The 22,702-nt window shown below is 38.5% G+C and overlaps 1 protein-coding gene across 1 annotated transcript in view; it reads right to left on the bottom strand.

Moving 5' to 3' along the window:
• LOC131586099 (1-phosphatidylinositol 4,5-bisphosphate phosphodiesterase zeta-1-like) overlaps positions 1-14,298 on the bottom strand; it is a 49,986-nt gene extending 35,688 nt beyond the window's left edge. The window contains exons 1-5 of the mRNA XM_058852838.1: positions 14,144-14,298; positions 12,981-13,131; positions 8,429-8,663; positions 1,725-1,926; positions 18-162 (exon numbers count right to left, since the gene is read on the bottom strand). Of these exons, the coding sequence (XP_058708821.1) occupies positions 18-162; positions 1,725-1,926; positions 8,429-8,663; positions 12,981-13,131; positions 14,144-14,298 (888 nt within the window). The remainder of the gene's footprint in view (positions 1-17; positions 163-1,724; positions 1,927-8,428; positions 8,664-12,980; positions 13,132-14,143) is intronic.
• Positions 14,299-22,702: the final 8,404 nt, after the last annotated feature.

Genomic DNA, 22,702 nt, shown 5'->3' on the forward strand with positions numbered 1-22,702 from the left:
CACAGATCTGTACGTACCATAAATGCATACTTGTCAATCACATGAATTACAGAGCGAAATGGAATTTTGCTTGTTAAAGCGTGACCATGATACACAATAGGTTCGTTGTTGGTGCCATCCCAGCAGTCAATCTCCAGGCAACGGCATCCTTTTAACAGAGCACTTCAGAAGAACAAGAGAAACAATTTTGCAGCCAAAAGAAAGATAGCAAACTTTTTTATACAAGTTGCTGTGTTTCTGATTACAAGCACAGGGATTAATTACAGAAAAAACACCTCATTTTCACCATAAATAGAAATCCTACAGAATTATATGAGACAGACATACTTTCTGTTTCTGCCTGTTTTAGGTGTGTGTTATTTAATAAACTTTATTAGACCTTTAAAGAATATGGGATTACCTGCATTATTTTCCTTAAAAGGCTAAAAATCAAAGATTTCAATAAAGGAATTCTGGAACAAAGGCAATTTGCCACTTAAAATAAAAGAATAAATATTTTCAATGCTATTTTGTGCTACTATTCCAAACTTGCTTAGAATTTTGAGAATCACTATATTTAAAAATCTATAGTACTTGGAGAATCAGGTTGCGCTTGGTCTTTACATAAAACAGTTCCTCTCCCCAGACCACATTTCTAAGAGTGCTAAAGTTTCTGAGACACCCTGACTTTACTGCTTTAATCTGAATATGTTAGTGTCATCCCTTAAATTCTTAGGTTTCTAATATTTGACTTGCAACTAACTGAAACATTTCTTATAAACTGTTTTACTTAATTACCAAGCTGTCTTTTACATCCTGCTTTTCACACATTAACAATATGTCAAATATGCCTTTAGCTGATTTTAGCATTTTCCTCACACATATAGGAGATAAAGAGAGAGGGGGTTATACCTTCTTTGCAATTACTTTCAGCAAGGCAGCATTAACATAATGGAATTTTAAATACTGTTAGAAATTCAGTACTGTTTCTGATGGTTGCAAGTCACTAAAGAACATCAAGAGAGCAACCAAAAAAAAATTACAAAGTGTTCAGATAGATGATGATTCCTGCTGCTTTCTCTTCATTAAAGTAGTACAAATAATTCTGGACACATCTCCTCCTAATTCTTAATACATCCTGCCCTCTCAGTGTTGCATTTACTACACAATTAATTTCTTTCTTCCCTGTCTTGGCAATAAGGCATCCTGGTCATCATCCTCTTGGAGTCACACACTGCACAGGTTCCTCTCCCTGCTGCCTACTTGAATGCCCATGTTTTGTTGTTTTTGTTGTTTCTAACCTGCCCACACTGCAACATGCACTGAACACAGATATCCTTGACACAGACATACTCCAACACACATCTTCTACATTGAACAGATCACAGCTTGCCCAGGAATTTTACATTACTTTCAGGGAGTTATTTATTTTTTGCATGGCGTGTTGAGATTAAAAACTGATTTAATCGTGTACTGTACAATATACTATAGATTCCATTTGCTGCAAGGTTGATTTTCTGAGATGTAAGTGAAAAAAATAGATTGCTTCCAGACTATGAACAGATGGTTTGGCAAATATATTGAAAAGTGTACACACAAAATAAAATACCACTCTCATTTCAACTTGTATCTTTGATGGCTTTGTCCCTTATTTCCAAGTAGGATTGTATGTGACTTAGCATTAATTAAAAAAAAAAAAAAAAGCCAAAGAAAGTTTAAAATATTAAAAAATTATGTCTATATACCTGATATAGCCCCATAAGTGACTGGGTCCCATTAGCTGGTCAGCTATCGAGTAGGTGTTGTGAGAAGATGAAATAAAATAGTCACATAATGGCTGGTTCATATCTTGATAGACGGTCTTGTGCTGGCTTTTAAATATTGAACATTCGTCTGAGTTCATGTATCTTATAAATCCTTCAAATGACAACTGCCTTTTCTTCCTCACTGAACAAAAACAAAAGGAAAAAAAAATAAATCTCTGTTGTGAAGCCACTCTGATGCACTTTCTGAAATTTTTAATAGCCAATTCTGAACACTGCTAAAGGTTATACAGCACAAAGCTTTCCTGCAATTTTAAAATTCATACCAAATGTATAAACAACACAAACATCAGATACGTGTGACTCTGGAGCTGAATTGCTGTGGTTCAAACTTCTGAGAGGAAAAAAATGTGTTTTGACACTTTTATTCTTCTATGGACAGCACTAAGAAGAATTTTCAGTAGTCCTAATTAAATATAAATAAAATATTTGTCATTTACTTTGGAAAGTAACATGCCAGACAACGTGTTAAGGGAATCTTCTCTTTTAAAAGAACCAGGATTGTTCTCTAAAAAGTCAGAAATTCTCAATATAATCTTGCAGAAACTATGACTTCTAGCACCAAATGTCTTCGCCAGGGGTGGAAAGTTCCAAATAAATATTGATCAAATCATGTTTAGAAATACTTGAAATAAAAATAGCATTTTAACCAAAGAAATAACTGTCTACACAGATGAATTGCAAATCAAGCCTATTACACTACTATATTTATAACAAAATGAACTAATTGAGTCCATACCAGTGATAGTCATCCCATTTGTTTTGGTTTTGACTGATTTAATGGCAAACAGAGCCATTACACTGCCAGCTACTGCTCTCAATGTCATGTTTGTAATGCAGTCATTTTACAAATGATATAATCTCAACAGTTAGATTTGCTTCAAAATATAGTTTGAATTAGTGAGGGATTTTGCTCAGTTCTTACTCTAAAATAATTTTATTGTCACCGTTAGGCTAGTAGTTAACAATAAGTAAATAATCCAAGATTATTTTATGTTAATAATAGTTTAGAAGTCGATGTATACAAACTTGGGGACTGGAAATACCAGTAGGAAAACCCCCTTTTCTGCCCTGGTAATTCTTACTGCAGCTATAAGAATCAGAATGTACAAGTTAGAATTGCAATTATCCATCTTTGGTGTGTGACAGACTGGAAGTTTTACACCTGGATGAGAATTTACAGAAAATAATTGTTTCTCAATTACACAGGTCTTTGAACTAGAAAACTTGCAATCTTACAATGATAAAGAAAAACAGAAGGGCATCCAGACATCAAACATACATTCACCCAACAACTTATTCCTAACAGAAGTCTTTCTGAACTTATTCTTCCAGTCTTCCATTGATGAAGAATCCACAGACAACCCAATAAAACCATTTCAACAGCTAAATAAATTTGTTAGGAAATTTTTCATAATTAGGAAACAGAAATTTACCCTGAAACTTCCTTGCTGTCCAAAATATTTGTTCTGTTTGGTATTATTCCTCTCCTCTTTTTTCACACTTTTTCTCTTATGAACACTGCTTTGGCACTTCCCACTTTCCACTCCTTTCTTCAAAAAAAAATCCAATCCAGGGCATTTTCTGTTTCAGATTTCTGATAATTTTCGTTTTTCTGCTATCCATCTGTATTGTTAATCTTTCATAGGAGAAAACAGGATACTATTTCTTCATGGAATGTCCTGACAAACTGCAACTCACTTTTACCGTCTTAGAAGGGTTTACGTATTTATTATTTTCTCCTTTTTTTTTTCTAGTCACTGACAGTGACTAGTTCTTTAGATGTTCCCTTTCTAAAACAAATATTACATTTGATCTTTTCCAGTCTTTCAATTCATCATTCATTTCCCCCCTGTTTTCAAAAGTAACCTTTGACTTGTACTAGTCAAGCTTGTTACAATTTTCTAAGAACTTGGATTTGTCAACCTGTCTTCACTGACCTGATTACATCATTTAAGAAGGTCCTACCCTGTTCCATCCATATTTTTGACTATCTTACTCAGATTAATAATATTAATAGTATTACAGAACCGACTGTACTTGTTGCATCGGGAATTTCTTTGGTCTTCTTTTAGCTGAGAGATTTGCAGGATGACTTCATGCAACCTTGATGACTCTTGAAAAGTGAATCCTATAGATTTATCCACATGCACGTAGTATATTGTTCTATACTTGTAACAACTGGATTAAATTTCTACTGTCTGGATCTTTAAAAAACATTTTGAATTTTTTCACATTACTCAAAACAGAATACACTCATCCTGTATGTTTTGCCTCTAATGAATTACATGAGCTGTCTGGATTTCATTTTGGATTATTTTATTTTTCATGGTCTATAGATTTCTCTGAGCAATTACAAGTAGAGCTAGTAACTATTTGTGTGTGTGTGTACATCTTTTATGTTCTACCTTTTCTGCATTTATTTATTAAATTAGTGAAAAAATACTGGCTTTTCAAAGTCTTGCTTTTTTTCTGAATTATTTATGATGTTTTCCTGGCTGTTCTTGTCATCGACAAAAGTTAACTGCAATATTCTCAAGAGAAATTAATGTTCAAGCAAATATGCTAATGACCATAATCCCCAAAAAATGAACATCTAACATTGTTTTGTTAGTCAATATGTAAGCTCATAGACTTCAGTAAAACATTCAGCTCATGTCTCCAATCAACAGACTAAAAATCTTTGTATTTTTACAGAGCTTACATTTCTGAGGAATAGCCCAGCCATGCTATTTTCTGACCACTTACAGACATTTTCTGCTTCTACATTAAAGGAAATGGGAATTCATCTCCATAACTATTCCACAGTGAAAAGACTTTCATCAAGACCTTACATTTCTCCCCTGGAGGAACCTCAGTCTTTTTCTCCATTAGGACCTTTTAGCAGTAGTTAGTGTGCACACACCTATCCATTTGTTGTAGAAAGGGAAGGCAAGAAAAGATTTCTGTCTTCTCGTTGCCTCTTTTTGTTCACAAAGTTCAATGATTTCTTTTGTCTTGCCCTCCTCTTTTGGATAGTGTACAATTCATTTTATTAACAATATTCCTTAATATTGTTTGGGGTTTTTTTTAATCTGATTTAAGACAAAATTATTTTTCTCATTCCTCCTGTTAGGGTAAACTCCAGCTCTGCCATATATACAAATACTGTCATATCAGAGAGGAATTATGGATATTTGAACCTGGGTATTTGAAAAACTTGGATTACATTATACATTATTTTCAGAGTTTATTACATTCCATTTTTCTTATTTACCTTGGAATTTCTTTGAAAGTGTTTCTCTTCAGAAAGAAAAAATGGAAAACTATCACAAGATGTTTGCTGCCCTGAAGGCCTTTGGAGTACCCACAATGAGGCAGACAAAACAAGCAAGAAATCACTCTGCACTGGCCAGAGCCTCCTGCAAGACCCATTTCCTCCTGAAGGGACTGAGTACAACCTGCAGCCCTGCCAGGGTCTGGGAGAGGTGTCTGGACTGAAATAGAGACTCAGGAGTGGGGAGGAGAAGAGCCTGAACGGAATGTGAGACTAGGAAATGTGGAGAGAGAGATGTTTCCCATGTTTTTAAATGTATGTGAGTGCTCTTTGCTTCCAGAGAGCTAAATGAGTAATTAAATGTCTATGGTACTTGGGACAGACAGAGTGGAGTGGGTACAGATACATTTGCTGGGAATTTTAGGGGTGAACCCATGAGAAATACTTGCAATCACAGACAAGGGTTTTACTCCGCTATAATGGAAGGAGGAATCTTTCAGTCATTAAAAGTCAGGCAGAAACATCATCAGATGGAATTTCATACTATGAAATTTGACTACATCAGTATGAAACATTCATGCTCTAAGGGAACAGTAAAGAGAGAAGTATTTCCTTGACTAAAGTTATAATACACTTAATTCTTTTCTAGTCTCAGTTTATATTCTAGGGAGGCTTTTTCTCCCTTACCCACACTTACAGCTGGTGCATGCTGGAATAAAGTATCTATCTGAGCAGCAGTTCACTTTTCTAAGGGTTTATATCTCATAATCACCTTGTCTTGAAAATTTTCCCTGAGACTAGACCTTTACACATCTTTTCATAATCTGATATATTGTGTCTCTCAAATCCAGCCACAGCCATTGCCTTAGTTGAGATTTTTAAGCCATCTTTCTTACTCCACATGATTTTTTTATGAAATCTGTGGGAGTTTGGCAGAGATGTCTCCTTTATTAAGTTTGATTTACCTTGGCCAATGGGATCAAATGCTCTCTTCTGCAAATTTGTGCTCTACATTCAGCTCTGTCTCACATACATCAAAAATCCAAAAAAAACCTTCACGACTGTGAGCACTAGGAATAAACTGTGAATGGTTTTTTTTTGCTTCACAAATACATTCTGGATTACTCAAAGTCCTTGTCTGACAGATGCACCAGGCTTATATTGTTATTTACAAAGCAAGCTGTTTTTTTAAGACAGGATTGCATTTTTGCCCTGTTTTTGTATTGCCTAGCAGGAAAATAGGCAGGAATAGAGTCCTTGAATGGCTCTACATTGTAAATAATACTGGGATGCACTTTCTTATCCTCACTGTGCCTCTAATCCTATCTATGTAAATGAGAAGTATTTTAAAAAAAAAAAAAGACATATATACCAAGCTTAAAAAAATATATTTAGTTAGCATGTTTTCTTTAATCTCATTTAATGAGTTGAGTCTTCTATTCAAAGCTAATAGTAAAATGGGAAGATAATGGAATGTTTGGGAAGAATAAAACTCTCATTGGGGTGCTAGTAAGACACAACTGTCAGGTGTGAATCACATATTTTGTGATCAATTCCATAGCAATGGCTCTTTCTACCAAAAATGCAAGGTTTTAGCACACACGTGAAAAAACCTGTTAGTGTAGTATTTTGACATTAGGCATCTAAATTGTATAACAAGAATGAAAGATTAGTTTATTCCATACTGTCCTGAGCTAGCTACAGTACCTACAGAGAGTAAATTCAAAGTTATCTGGCTCAATAGCTTTGAAAATCTCTCTGCAGAAATGTTAGGGATGCACTGGATGCTATAAATGGATTTATTTAAATTAGATGTAAAATGTAGTCATTGTTTTCATCCTAATCTTGACATAGCAGTGCTATCACATTTATGAGAGAATGGTCATTACTATTAGCAAACCTGTCAATCAAATGTCAAAGCCTGGCCTTTTCCCTTTTTGTAAGACACAGGGAGGGCAAGGGTGACAGATGAGTCCAACAGATCATCCTGATGAATAATGTTCTGTAGCAAATTCAGAACGACACTTACACAAAATGGTCTATCACAATACCATATGAATCATCTCTCATGTCAATCATAACTGGAACTTTTCAATAAATATGTTTGAGTGGGAGTATGAATTCACTCAAAGGAGCATGAACAATACAGAGGTTATTTTGTTCAGCAAGATTATTTCCAATAACAAGACAAACAAATTTATCACAGGTGAAGAAACAAACAAGAATTTGTCTCAGCATCTGAAATTTGAACCAGACATTAAATTAAACCTATAGAAACTTCAGTTGATATTTATAAAGGTGTTTTTAATGGACTGAAGATTATTCATTGTTTAACTGTGCTATAGATTTGAACTTTCCCATCAAAACAGGTGACACAAAATAAAAGGAACCTTTTAAGCTGGTAATTTGAACAATTAGTAAACATTAGCTCCTCTGAAAGAGCAGAATATGTTTAATAAAATACAGTTAAATTTGAAAGGCAGCCTTAAAGAGTAAAGGCATAAGGAGTCACATGTTTTTATTACTGGACAGTAAGTGCCTCTAAATGAAACACCCAATGTTCTTCTGTTTCTCATTGAAAAAGTGGCATTTTCCATTTTCTTCTTCCACCACAGGTCACCATAGAAAATCCAGTGCTATTATCCCAGAAGAAATATTTTCCCCTTGGGTTTGTTTTTCTTAACCACTTATCAATTCCACCCGTTTTCAACGACTGGGAACCAAGGAAACGAAAGAATTGAACATATTCCACTGAATAAAGTAACAGCTTGCAGCAAAATGCAGTTCTATCCTTTTCCTAGCTGTAAATTTTGCCACAAGTTGAAATCAGTGATGCTCAGCAGAAGTGTTACACCCCAACTTGAGGCACCTTTAAATAGGTGAAGAACATGTTACAGATTTATGAAGCCCTCCTCATCTCAGCATTCTAGTGATTCACAAAAGGTGACCAGGCACCTACAAAAATTTTCCACAGTGCCCCTGCAAGGAAGTCAGAAGGACATAAAAGTCTTGTCTGAGGCCTTGAATTTTCACTAAGTTACTCAAGGGAGAGAAGACAGTGTAACGAGCAGAGAAGAAAAATGGCAGATATGGACTTTAAGAAAAACAAATTGAAAATGGTTTGTAATGAGCTGAAGAACAGAATTTGTAGAAGGACTAGAAATAAAAATATAAAGAAATGACAGAAAAAAGAACAGAGCAAAGAAAGGAGGGCACCATAAAAAGAAATTAAAACACAGGAAGAAAACATAATAAATAGATGAAAAGACATGCTTTTAAAGAAATAAATATATGAGGTTTAGGACAACACAGTCATTGAGAGAAGCACGAGAAATAAGAGCTAGATATCAAATAGTTAAACTGTACATACCTTCATCAATGGGTTCATACTTCATAATAATTTCTAAGGCAGTTGTTTCATTAGCTTCAGTTTGAAATTGTTCTTTTGTAAGAAATTCAAGGAGCTGGCTGTCAGGTAGAATTTTGCCATCTGTCGAGTAAGCCTTGAATAGTTCTTCAAATTCAGGCCTGTGTACAAGAGCTCGATAAATTGCTCTGAAGTCGTCCATGCCAATAATATTTCCTGACTGTTTGTCCACAGTTTCCTGAGGGAAAAAAGCAACCAAAATTTATTAAAAAAAAAAGAAATTAATGAAACAACATGCAATTATACAAAGTTATGCACCAAACACGCTTTTATAACTGACCATAAGAGTGAGCATCATAGAAGAATCCTCAGGCAACAGTGACTACAATCAGATTACACTCCTCAACTTTAAGATGACACTTTGTGTGCTACAAATATTTTATATAAAGTAAAATGGACCATATGACACAATTAGCATCTAAATAAGTGCAATAAATTTAGATTTAATGCATTTTTAATATTCAAACACATTGTTGAAAATCTTTAAAATGCTATGCATTAAAATAAATGTGCAGCATAAAACTTATCAAGTGGAAAATATATTTAGTATAATACCTCTCCAACAGCAATTTACACCATAATGTAAATACTGTCAGTCAAATTTGCACACAAAATCAGCAACCAGTAATCTTAAAAATGAAATAAGGATGACCAAATTACCAAGAAATACAAACCTTTCAACACTTCAATAAACGAAGTTTATTGTTTCACAACGAAACAATATTCAAGTTTGAAGACAAGATATTTTGTAATAACCTATGACACCATGTTCTAATCTTAACAAGCCAGAATGTTTAACTTAGATTAATTATTTACACTTTCAGAATTCTTGAATTGTAAGCTTGTTTTCATACAGCTTACAAAATGTTAGCATAGTAATTAATTTCTGTGTTTCAGTATAAAAGTCACTAGAAAAGTTAAAAGGCCACAAAAGAATTTGAGCAGAATAATGCTTTTTTACCATTTCTGCTTTTTACATTTTTCACAGGTTTAACAATTCTATTTTTCCTTTAAAATTTTCTACTTAAAATAAGTAACTGCATATATATATAAATAAGCATAGAAATAAATATATGAATTGCACATATATATAAATATAATAGATATATAAATATGATATATATATTTATATATAAATATCTGTAAATATAAATTGCATTTATATACAAATATAAATATAAATACAGAATATATTTATATCTAGTAATCTATGGAAACATTAATGTATGCATAATATAATATAATATAATATAATATAATATAATATAATATAATGTAATACGTAATATGTAATATGTAATATGTAATATGTAATATGTAATATGTATATTAAGGTATAATAGCATATATATAATAATATATAACATACAATATTCTATTATATGTACTATATATTATATATATTAATATTATTTATTGATATATAATATAAAATACAGTATATACTATATACTATATGCTGTATATTGTATATATTATGTGTTATATATTAATTAATTAATTAGATATTGATTGATTAATTAATTAATATCAATATAGAAATATAAATGTTTCTAACATTTTAGCCTGATTTTTGCTTAAAACCTGCCAAATCAAGAGAAATCTTCTGACAAAATTGCTCACAAAAACCACAAATGGCAATCCACTGCCTCAGTGATTATGACTGTAAACTGATGAAAATTCTCAGTTGTTGGCTCCTTAAACTGAGATGCCAAAGACACCACGTTCCAGCATCCAAACATCCAAACATGGCCCTTACTATGGCTGGTTTGGCTTCCACAGAAATGTCTAGAAGCAGGAAATTGCTTACTTGAGCTCTGGCTGCTCTTTGATCAAGAGATTGGATTACTGCTAAATTAGATTGGTTTTGAAGCCATACCATGAAAGCCAAAAGTTTAAAGATCTGGTGCCAGTTCCTTCCTATGCAGTAAAGTTCTTTCTGCACTTCTGAATAAGTACAATAGGAGTAAAAATATATTAAATAACTGAAACGAGTACAAAATTAAATTTCATGAGGAGTTCTAGTGAAAAAATCTTACAAATGAGTACTTCAGTGTTTGCTTTGAGTTTGCAAAAGAGAATAATAATGATCATTATTAACAGAAATCACCAGCAAGAAAATATTTCTGTACAAATGCTAATTATACACATTTCATTACTGCTGAGAAATTCCCCATCTAAGGTTGATTTCTTCCATCCAATTTTTAATGTTCTTAACAGTGCTGCAAATTTGCTTATAACCATTAAGCAGGAAAAGAAAATACCAACTTCTTTTGAAAATAAACAGTCTATCAGGACTTGGAGGATGTTCACTTAGTTACTGGCACAAAGAGAAGCTGGACAAAAAAGTAAAGTTTCTATTTTAGCTGCCTCCTGGTGAAATACAGGCAATAATACTACACAAAAGAACTCTTCAAATTAAAGTGATAAAAATCATGTCACTATAAAAAGATATTGTAAATTTTTGGGGTAGATTTTTATCATTCCTATTTTTATTAATGCACATCAAATTTTTGCTGTTCAGAAAAAGAAGAGACAAAGTCTTGAGAGAAATTAGATGAAAATTTATTATTCCTTAAAACCTTAATGTTCATAATTCTGATACTGCTCAAAAGAGTATTACAGTAAAATAAGCTCAAAGAGAACAGAGAAGAAAAAAAGCTGATTATTCCTTAAAATTAGCTTTCTATAAAATGTATTTTGCTATGTATAACCATTAGATTAACTGCTGATGTGCAGTTAATTACAAAGATGTCAGTAACATCCAGAATGCTTTGGATTTTTACATATTATTTCACTGATGAAATATTTGAACCCCCCAAACTACTGAACCCCTGTAAATCTTTCTCAAATAGCATAGGGCACCTAACAGTACTGCTATAAATAACTAGATCAGGCTATTGGGTATAATATGTTGTTAAATACAACTAGATCAGACTTCTTCTTTGCAGGTCACTTCCCTCAAATCTCCTTTTCTCTTCCCACAGCTGACCATCTCTCACATTCCTGCCAGAAACCAAAGCAGGGGGAAGATAGAGGGAACAACGAGAAATATTTTTAAGTTCTCAAGAGATCCTCTAGCTTTGAAACTTTCTCCATGCAGTGAAAGTTCAAAAAACCACAGGAAGCCTCTTTAGCCAGGGTTGAGCTCATGCTGCTGGTTCTACCTTGGTTTGAGAAGGCAAACAATGAGAGAGGAAGACAGGGTGAGGAAAGCTTAGTGCCTTCCTTCTTATGACCTTTCTGACTTGCCATAGTTAATTGTCTCTGCCAAATCAGGACAAAATTTGCCAGCTGGTTGCAACATTCTCAAAAGAATCATATCTATAAAGGTGAAAGTAAGTAAATATACATGTATTTATATAAATATATATATATATATTTATATATATATACAGACTTGTTTTCATTCCCTTAGGGAAAAAGCATTACCAGACGGATGGGGTTTTTTGGGGGGGAAATGATGTAAAAGGGAAAATCTTAGATATTTTGAGTCATTACATGAAGAAAATATGTATCCAGTACTCATTTGTTAGTATTTGCTCACTGAGACAAGATCTGCTTGGCAGTAGTTTGCTTGCCTACACTAAATGAACTTAAGTCCAGCTTCTAGCTGTATCATGTCATCTTCACAGAAATATCTTAAAAACTGCCACCTCTCAAGGCCAAATCCATTCCCAGGGAGTTAGAGAGCGATTCCCATCCATTCAGGCACACCTCTTAAATATTACAGGAGAGGTATAGTGGAGAAAGGAATGAATGTGTGCTGGATCTAAAGCCTGAACAGCTCAGAGAAATCCCAATTGTCCTCCTGGAAAGAGGATTTTGAGAAGATTGCTCTCATGGCTCTGTCCAGAATCAGACAGACATGTCTGGGCTCATTAGCTTGACCAGAGAAGCTGAATAGGATGAAACCAGAATGCTTTAACTTTTCTCAAGCACAGACATGTTACAAAAAAAAACCTGGGAATCCAAACCAACATATTTTCCATCTTACACTAATTTGTTGTGGAGAAAAGACAGAGTTATGTGGGTGTCAGTCTCTCCGAGTAACAAGCAGTAGGACAAGCAGGAGTGGACTCAAGTTGTGCCAGGCTATTAGGAAAAATTTCTTCACTGAAAGTGTTGTCAAGCATTGGAACAGGCTGTCCAGGGAAGTGTCTGCGTCACCATTCCTTGAAAGTACTTAAATGCTTGCAGGTGTGGTGCTTAGGGACAAGTTGCAGAGGTGGACTTTTCAATGTATTAATGGTTGGACTCAGTGATCTTAGAGATACCTTCCAATCTAAAGGCTCATGATTCAAATTCAAACCCTGGGTTATCTATTTTACACAGACATGAAAGACCTGGAGGAGGAAAATTCTTTGCTGATTTTGCACACCACACTAGCTTGAAATACATTTCCCAAAAAATTAACTTGAAAAAAATCAGCAAACATATGATGTGTGTAACTGAACTTCTAAACCATTCATTGCTTAATGTACATACACCTTACCTTGAAAATATGTTTTAAATGGTCTTCATCAAATTTTATTTGCATTTTTTCAAGCAGCCTCCTGCAGCCCTCTAAATCAACATTCCCATTCTTGAAATCATTCTGAATTGTATTCCAAAACCACGTATGAGACGTCAGGTTAAGGAAGATTCTGGCCAATTAAATTGCCTTTTAATGGAGGGGATGAGGGGGAAAAGTTTAATTTCATTAAACCTAAGAAGATTGTGCTTCCCTTTCTTCATACTCTAGAACATCCTTGCATTCTGCCCTCTGAGAATGCAGCAGGCCCCAAGGTGTGCAGGAAGAGATTTCTGCTCTGTCCTCAAAGTCCCAGAGAGCAGTGACAGAAGGGCCGAAGGGAGGGTGTGATCAAGGGGTGGTCAGGGTGCAAAAAGGGCTGCAGTGAGAGGAGGGAAACGTGGGGAAGCCGAGGGGATTCAGCAGGCTCAGGGAATGGTGGGGAGTGCCAAGAAACACCAGGGAACGAGTGCTCCCAGCACTGTGCCCACCCAAACATTATCAACCGGCCCTGGCTGACAGGACTGGCTGCCCCAGGCCCTCCAGGGCATCCCCTGTGTGCCCAGGCCTGAGGGGAAAGGGCCATGTCAGGGGCATCCCAATGGCAGCTGTCACAGGGCAGGGAGAGCAGAGGAAGAGGAGAAGGTAGAAGAAGAAAAGGATATCTGTTCTCATCCATGGTGGCTGTGCACCGCCTGCTCCAGGCCCCTCACTGCAGTGGCATAGCCGAGATCTCACTTGGGCTCACAGTGGGCTCCTCATGCCACTGTGACCTGACAGAATGGCATGGAATGTTCACTCCCCCATCCTTCCAGTGTCGCTCCAGTGTTGCTCTGGTGATGTCACAAACTGCAGGCGCCCAGCACAGGCCCCTTCCTGCCCCCGCTCCACCACCCTGCCACCATCCTGTGCCTTTTCCTTCCAGCACAAAGTGTCCCCAGGCCCTGCCCCTGTCTCCCACCCATTGCTCCACCACCCTGCCACCATCCTGTGCCTTTTCCTTCCAGCACAAAGTGTCCCCAGGCCCTGCCCCTGTCTCCCACCCACCGCTCCACCACCCTGCCACCATCCTGTGCCTTTTCCTTCCAGCACAAAGCGTCTCCAGGCCCTGCCCGTCTCCCACCCTTAGGATATCCCACACCCACAGCACGTGTGCTGGCAGGAGCTGTGTGGGGCAGAGCAGGCCTTTTGCAGCCAGCCGTGCCAATGTCCTCCAGGGGAGCTTGGCCAGCTTGGCCGAGGTCTCTCTGTCCCGGTCCGAGGTGACAAGCTGGTGAGGCAGAGGCTGCCAGCACAACATCTTCCCCCAGATAACCAGGAGCACTGTGCTACCAACCCACTGCAGAGACCTGGGGGGAAATCCCTTCTTTGGGCCTTGGGGAACCAGCTGGCTTCACGGCACAGGGTGATGGTGGATGTTGAGAGCTGTGGGATGCCACCCCAAAGTGCTGGGAGGCCACCCAAGCTCCCACTTTCCTGCTGGGAACTTCTCTGTCCTCAAAACCAGCCTGGGCAAGAGCAGCTGTCCATGTCCTGCTTTGAGGCACACCAGTATCAGCCTTCAAATCACTGGGACAGCCCTTGGAAATCAGGCTGGACTTACACCCTGACTCCATTTCCCACTCGTTTTACAGGAATTCTTCCCCAGGCAAACTGCTTCGAAGTTGCCAGCTTCCGTGTAGCTGTCAGCAAGCCTGAGTGAGACTCGAAATGTGACAGACCAAAGGCAGTTTGCCACAGATTTTATGCTGAAGTGCCTCAATGCTTACTGAAATACCAGCTTTGATACAATGACCTAAATAAAAAATGGGGGAAAAAAGACAAAATGGAGTTGTTTAATTGATTTATTTCTGGATCACTCAGGAGAGTACAGAGACTTCCAGCAGTCAATCACCACTTTAAAAATAATTCAGGTCTGCAGTGACTGGAAATAATTTGTTTGGGTTTTTTTTTTTTCACTTTCTTCATGTACTTTTTAAGTACTTTACCAGGAATAGTCAAAATGTCAAAGGCAGCAGAGTGCTCCAGCTGAGATAGCAAGCAAATTCTTACTTTCCTTCGCAGTTTTAACCAAAATTATATTCATTTTTGTAATTTCACACCAAATGAAGCATTGATTATAAGGAATCTAGTAAGGAAGATCAGCAAAGACATTGGGACATTATATCTAGATTTTTTTTTTCATTGCTACTGAAACCTTGTAAATTCAGCCTTCAGGCTTTGCTTGTGCATATATCTCTGAATCCCTTATATAGATACATGAACAAAGAGAAGATCAGGACACTGGAGGAATAAATTTCTTATAGCTAGTGCAGAAGATATTTCAGGACTGACCAGGGATGTAGGCTGGGTGTTGCAGCATTAAAGAATAAAGAAATGCTATTCCTCTCTCCCAGTATTTATTACAAAGGTCAAAGGAATGCGTGTGATTTTGGTTTACTTTCAAACTATGATAGTGATTATTTCGTAACATTTATCACAGATTATTACAAATGCCTACCATCCTTGCTGTTTTCTGTAAACATAACTTTTAATTAGAGTTTCAACAGAAACAAAGTTTAATTGCAAGAACTACTGTAAATACTACACTTTAAAAAAAAAAGGTGTAAACATTCAAGCATTATTCTTGCACATATTAGATGTTTTCATTGTAAGCATAAGATTTTGCTGTTGTTCATCACAGCTGGTGGGAATTGCAGTGCCACATGGGTCAAACACACCCTTTTGTAAATACTCATTTGTGGCTTTATAGATTCACTGCTGACTGACCATGATTGCTCTCATTGTCTTGGTTTTAAAATGTCATAAAGAACTATGCATTGATATGGTTTCAAGGAGAAAAAACTGTGTAAAAATAGGCATCTTCAGATTACTCTTCTGATGACAAATGAAGATTTTGCATACTTACTGCCCTCTGATTTGGGAGGTTCCTTTCTCTATGTATCTGGATATGATAATAAATATCCCAGAGAAACCAATGCAGTTGAATAGAGAGAAAGATGGAGCACAGAGAGCATTTTCTGTGCTCCCTCCGTTCTTCAAAGAGAGCTGCATTACCTTTGGGTCATTCTCTTTTCACCCCACAGCTGCTACTGAGATCCATCCAACACCAATCCAACCCTTTAGTGCCTATTTCCTGCTGGAGACCATTCAATGAACAAGTAGCTGTCTTTACATGAAATTTGGTTGAAAAAGTGATTATTTCTTTATTGAAAGTAGAAGTAATTTTATTAAAAATGTTATACAATCCAGGGCTGCTATAGTGAAGATGGCTTATTGGGAGTGTAGTTTATATCTTTATATCTGCAGTACCAGAAAATAGACAAAATTTTGGCCATAGATGTAAGTGCTCACAGAAACAGATATAACACTAGAAATTCTGGATTGGAAAAAAATCACTTTTTCACAAATATTGAGCATGAACAAATAATAAGGAACAACAAAGAATGATGAAAAAGATGGAACAGTTAAATGACTTTCAGTTTCAAGATTTATTCCACCAGATCAATCCCTTATGAGATATGATTTTGCAATACATTGTTTTGTTCTGTAGAATTAAATTCTGTCAACTTTAAAATGCTGTTTCTATATAGAAAAACTGTAGCAAAGAGTGCAATAATAAAAAGCATTTAATATTGTAGTATCAGTCTATCAGCCTACCTTTATGAACTTCTCATTTTCTTTCAATTTCTTTTCTCTAGAAAAGAGGGGATCTATGATACCAGAATTTGTAACAAAAGCTGCTCAGAAGGATGAAATTTCAGCAGAATAAATGTTCTGATGTCACTGAAAATGCCTACTCATTTTTAGCAATGCTATGAAATTAATTTGAAGAAGGTAATTACAAAACAGGCTTTGCCAATTTTCCCTCTACATTCTCCAGGATGGGCTTTGATTTATTTTATTTTATTTTATTTTATTTTATTTTATTTTATTTTATTTTATTTTATTTTATTTTATTTTATTTATTTATTTTTTTTTTTATTTTTGGAAAGTGGAAATTTGAGAAAGAATAAAGATTATGAGAAGAAACTAAAGGTGTACAACTCCATGGAAAACTTCACTGAACTTTTATTTATACATTTTTATGGCTCTGAATGTCTTTGAGACTTAGTTGCAACTGCTCCCTTTTTTGTCTGTAAGTGATTTTTTGTTGCATAGGGAATATGCCAACTTTCATTATTTTTATTCCTGAAATTGCCTCCTGTTCTCTCTAATGCTTTGAAAACCATTCACATTCTTATAGCTGCTTGTGAACCCCTCTCTTTTATTTTTTTTTTCAGTTCCCTGTATTTTAAAATTTAATGAAGGATTGACATGTATAATATATGCATATTTATATACACAACAAAAACAAAAATTCAAGTTTTCCACTGCAGTAAGGAGTTCAGAACACCTTTTTTTCAGAACACAAATTTCAATTCTTCAAGAATGTCTCGGGCCCTTCTCTAGTTAGGATGTGATTAAAAATGTATTTTTGTAGTCTCTACAGGGGAGGCATTGGAGATGGATTCATATTCTGAGATTCCATTCCAAGCATCATAAACTCAGCAGTGCTGGTATCCAGGCTGCCTGGAAAAATTATATTATGGCAGCTGCATGTACACACTGTGTTATTTCTAATTCATTCGAGTTCCCTTCCTTAGGATAAATGGCAATTACAGCGGCTCTCTGGCTGTCAGTAGTACATGACACCACTGTCATTGTGTCTGCTGAGCAGTTATTTTAGTCTCTGTTCGCTCCAGAGGTTACACATTTGGTTTCTTCAGAAAAATACACCCAGTGTGGCTTATTCATTAGAACAGCCTCATGCTGCCTCCTGTGCTGAGCCACAGAGCAAAGGCTGAGCAGAGGGAGTTGCATTTCTTGCTGCCACCGCCCTGGCTGTAAGAGCTCTGGGGCACATGTGGGGAGGAGAGGACAAGAGCAGGACAGGGAGTGCCCAGGTGTCAGCTGAGGATGAAAGGGACAGGTGGGAACCCTCCTGCTACCCTGGGGAACAGTCCTGGTACTCCCTGAAAAGCCTCCTGTGGCAGTGCATGACCCTGGCGCGTGGTGGCTCTTCTTACGTTCTCATCATCCTTTCCCACTGCCTCTGCTTCTCAGAAGATGTGTTTCTATTTAAAGAATTAATTACCACTCTATTGTCTTGTCTTGTGTTGTTATGTCACCCTGCAGCAGGTTCAGGGCTGCTGTGTCAGTGACAGATCCCAAGGTGCAGGATGGAGAGCAGCACTTCTCTGTCTCAGGTCTCTGTTTTAACAGGGAGCAGGGAGAGCAGAGCCCAGCTCATGAGACATCCTTGTTGTGTTGTAAGCCTTGCAGGATTGAGTTCTTACTTTTTTGGGTAAATTGTGGTTGTAATACAGCTTTGGTCTAGTTAAATGTAGCCCTATTTGCCTGAATAAAACCAGGCAACTTCACACGGGCAGTGTCTGGGCTGTCCTCGCTGACCAGGTGGTGCAAAATGGCTCAAGCCCAGCTCCTCATCCCCTGCTCAGGTGAAACACCACAAAATAAGGAGGTCAGATGGATATTGAGGAGAGGTTTTGCTCACCATTACCTGATTTACAGTGGTAAAAGGCATCTTTTCCCTGCTGTGATTCCCTGCTGTCTCTGCAGGGCAGGTAAACCACATTACCAGCTTCAAGGACACACCTTTCTGGCACTGAAGACAGCTGCCTCAGTGCCTCCAGCAGAAAGATGGAGCAGGATTTGCTTAGTCATTTCTTCCACGTTATGAGACTGATTCTTCTTGCTTGGAAAATGAAAAACAGCTTTTTTCAGTGGGAATTGTATCAGACTCCTAAAGTGCATCTTAGTAGAAAAATCTATGAAAGCAATGGGTTGCATGAAAACCAACTTGGAATACATAAAGTAGAGAAAGAGGAAGAGGGAATTTATATGTGATGTTGTTTCTCTAACTTGTTTTGGAGCTGGTCAGGAAACTTGCTCTTTTTTCCCTTTGTTATTTTTCCCTTTCTCTTGGAAACTGGAGGAAAAAAAAAATAAAATCCAGTGTTTTTGACCAGACAGAACTGCAACAATAGTGAATAGTGTCATCAGTGACTGCCAAAAAAAAACCACCCCAATTATTTGTCACTCAAGCATTAATTTGCCACTAAATGTCAGACTGATGGCAATTAGTAAACAGAAAATCTCACTGGCAGTTAACAAACAGGAAGGAAAATGAGCACTGCATGTCAGACCACTTTCTTCCATCACACTCCTTATCTGTGTTTTTTAATTTCATCCCTGATTTAAGCATGGAGCAGGTTTTAATATGTTAGCTAACATGTATTTCAATATTTTACAGATCTGCTTCCTCTAAGTTGTTAACTAAAAATAATCAAGCTGTCTGGCCTTTTTTAGGTCCTCAGTCAGCTGGTCACAATCCTGGAGTACAATTGGTCATATCCTATGAGAACAGCCATCTGACAATAATGCTGAAACACATGAGGAACCTTGTGAGTATTTTTATCAGAATGTGTAACCTGTAAGTCCTTGCATTTGCAGAGTACTGTGAAAACATTAATCTTCAAACAGCCTTTCTGGGAGAACTAATTTCAACTCAAAGTAGTGATAGTGCTGCTCTGTCATGATTTAACAATTGGTTTTTCCCTTTGAGATCACTCAGTATGGTTACAGGTGTGAGACAGATACAGAAACTGGGTTTCCTTAATGGCTGGTAATGGCCTTTTCCAAGAAAACCAATTTTGATACTGTTTTGGCCCTCTCAGCAGACACATTTTGATAGCAGTCAGACATAAGGCATGGTGCAGCAGCATGACTTTTTGCAGCACCTCAGCCTGGAGCTCTGGGTTGATTATCCAGACATTGCTTTCTAGTCCAGCCTGTCTATGAAGAGGGAAGAGCTCAGCAGAGGGAGCAGTGGTGAATTTTAAGGAGCAATGTCATTTGGAGGTGTGATGCTCAGCTTTGTAACACTGTCAGGAGGCTGAGAGGTAAATGTTGAGTGCTCCTGGAGCCAGGCTACGGGAGGGGAAGCTGGCAGTGCTCCTGCAGCACAGAATTCCTGCAGGTGGAATTGGCTGCTGAGGGTGACTTCAGAGATGGAGCTGGGGCTGTGTGTGAAGTGTGATCTCTCGGTGCAGGAGCGTGTCAGCTGCTCCATAATGAATTCCCTGCCTAGATGTGCTCTCGAATTCCCATGGCTCACGTCTCCAGCAATATCTGTGGCAAGAGAGCCTTTACTTGTCTAGCCTGGGGATTAGAGCAGTTATGAGCTATTGTGGGTTCTCAGTGCATACTCTATTCCACCTCCATCCCAAACTGGATTACAATCCTTTTCCTAAATGGGGCCAGATTGAGGGGCTTATGTGGGCACCAGCCAGAAATAAAATGAGGCTGATGGTTTAATTAGTGGGATGAAGCACATGAGGCTTACATAGCTCTGACTGTTTTCTGCTGGCCACTCTGGCTTCTCATTTGCAATTCAAGCATCTCCATTCTGGTCTGTAACATTCAATACTTCTCTGTCCTGAGGCTTGTTTTCTGTGTCCTGTGTGTCACTTTGACAGGTGAGATCAGCCTCTGCTGACAGGCCCAATTTATACAAACTTTACCTTCAGGATGTAGCATAAGACCCTCTTTATTTTTTGTGTTGAGCTTTCTAAATCTAAGTGACTTTGATAAACTTCTGATAAAGTTCTAATTGGTGAGAGGGGCATATCAAAGTGATTGCCATGCTGATGATATCATTGAGATTTCAAGCAGGTGGTGTGGAGATGCACACAATTTGCAGGTGTTGGAATTAGTCTTTGTTTCTCCTTGTTTCCATCTTTGTAAATGTGTAGGTTCCTAACTGTGTTCTTAGGAAGTTCTGGTCATTTAATTAAATGAAAGTAAATTACAGCATAGATAGCTGTGTAGTGCAAACATAAAATCCAGGGTTCAGTTCACTTCATTATGGAAAGGGTGCTGTGGATAGACAGGGAAAGCCGATCGGAAGATCTCGCGTTGTACGCGAAGATAGGGCCCCTCCTTCTACAATGTTCTATAACCCATAATACTACGGTGATTACGTCATCATATCTCGGTGATATAAAAACCTAGCTCACCGGAAATAACGGCTTTTTCACCGTCCACCAGATTGGTGTTAGCGCGTGATTTGCCAGACAGGCCTGTAAGTTCAGCCGTCGTGTCACCCACGAACCGGGTCGCTACGCCTCACCCCGAGGCGACAAGTGCTGCCGAAACCCGGGACCGCTCCCCGATACACGCGGGTTCGAGCGGCCGGAGTTCAGGAGTCTCGCCGGACGCTGAGTGACGGCTGGAGCGGCAGGACCGACTCCAGCGGGGAGGACGCTCCCGTACCGCCGAGATGCAGTCGATCAGCAAGGTAGATTCGCAGCTGCATAAGCAGAGCGGTATAGACTGCAAAAAATCAAGGAATTTTGAATGCGTGGTTGTCAGATTGTTAGAATCGTGTTACCGATGATCCCGTAGATATTATTCTCCCAGATTGCTGGGATAGGTGTTCCGAGGCGCTCACAAATGATGTCTTGCGCATTAAGTCCAGCAAGTGCCTTAAAAGCTGGGTGAGAGTTACGCAAGCGCTGAGAAAAGCGCTTCACGAGCAGAAAGTTTGCAAGGCAGCTCAAAGCTGTTTAAGGGTTACACCACGGGTGGGGGTAGGAGCTGCCACTCAGACCACGTGTATTGATTACCCCACCGATTTTAACGAGCCATCTAATGATGACGGCCGACCCAAGTCGCCGTCCCGCCTGCCCGGTCCTAATGCAGGTTTGGCCGCGGAACACACTTTGCCGCCGGGGCGTACCGATGCCACGGAGCCACGGGGCGCACCCGACACCGCGGGCCCTGGAGATGTCGGGGAAAGGCCCCCGCCATATGCGCCGCGAAATGGCGCCGGGGACACGAGCAAGGGGCGGAGCGAAGGGTGCCTAACACACGCGGACATACGCGATCGGGAGTCTAAGGGGAGGCGGGCGGACAGCGCCGAGAGTGAAGGGGAGGAGAGCTCACGGTCCAACCGGAGAGCATGCTCTAGAGTGTCTCCTAGTAAGGAAAAGAGCCCGCTGGAAGGAAGGCGGAGAAAGGGAGGGGACAAACCCGTCCCTGGAAAAGGGAGAGGGCGAAGCCCAACAAAAAGGCACCGCAGCCTGGAAACCTCGAGTCAGTCAACTTGCGGCACTGATCCAGACACCGGTCAGAGCAAGCGGTCAAATGACGAGCCCACAGCGCAGGCTTGCAACCGCAGTAAACTAAGCCCTTGTATTTACACCCAAGGCTTTGGCTCCTCTGCTGACTCTGTTGGGAGATCCACGTCCCTTGTAGAGGGAATTCCCTGAAGGGAATTTGCCCATTCACGTGGGGTGTCCTAGAGAAAAAACCTTTGGATCCGTCACATCCACACGTGCCAGATTTGCTGCTGATGCACAACTCTCACCCCTGGATCAGCTTCAGAGTGTCCTCTCCCTCACTGCTGCAACATTTCAGTCATGTGTGAAAAAAGCCAGTCCTGACTGAGGGAAACTCTACCAAAATTTCTGCAAAGACAAACAACGGAGAACAGCCCTATGGATTTTGTGACTGGAAAGGACCATTAATCTGATCTAACCCTCTGCAAAGTAAAAGCTGTATTTTTTCACTAAGGCAATACTTGCAGCCAAGGAAACTGTTTGAACACAGAGATGTTAAGACTGGTTGGTAATGTTTGC

Source organism: Poecile atricapillus, chromosome 18, assembly GCF_030490865.1.
Source record: "Poecile atricapillus isolate bPoeAtr1 chromosome 18, bPoeAtr1.hap1, whole genome shotgun sequence".
Taxonomy (NCBI): Eukaryota; Metazoa; Chordata; class Aves; order Passeriformes; family Paridae; genus Poecile; species Poecile atricapillus.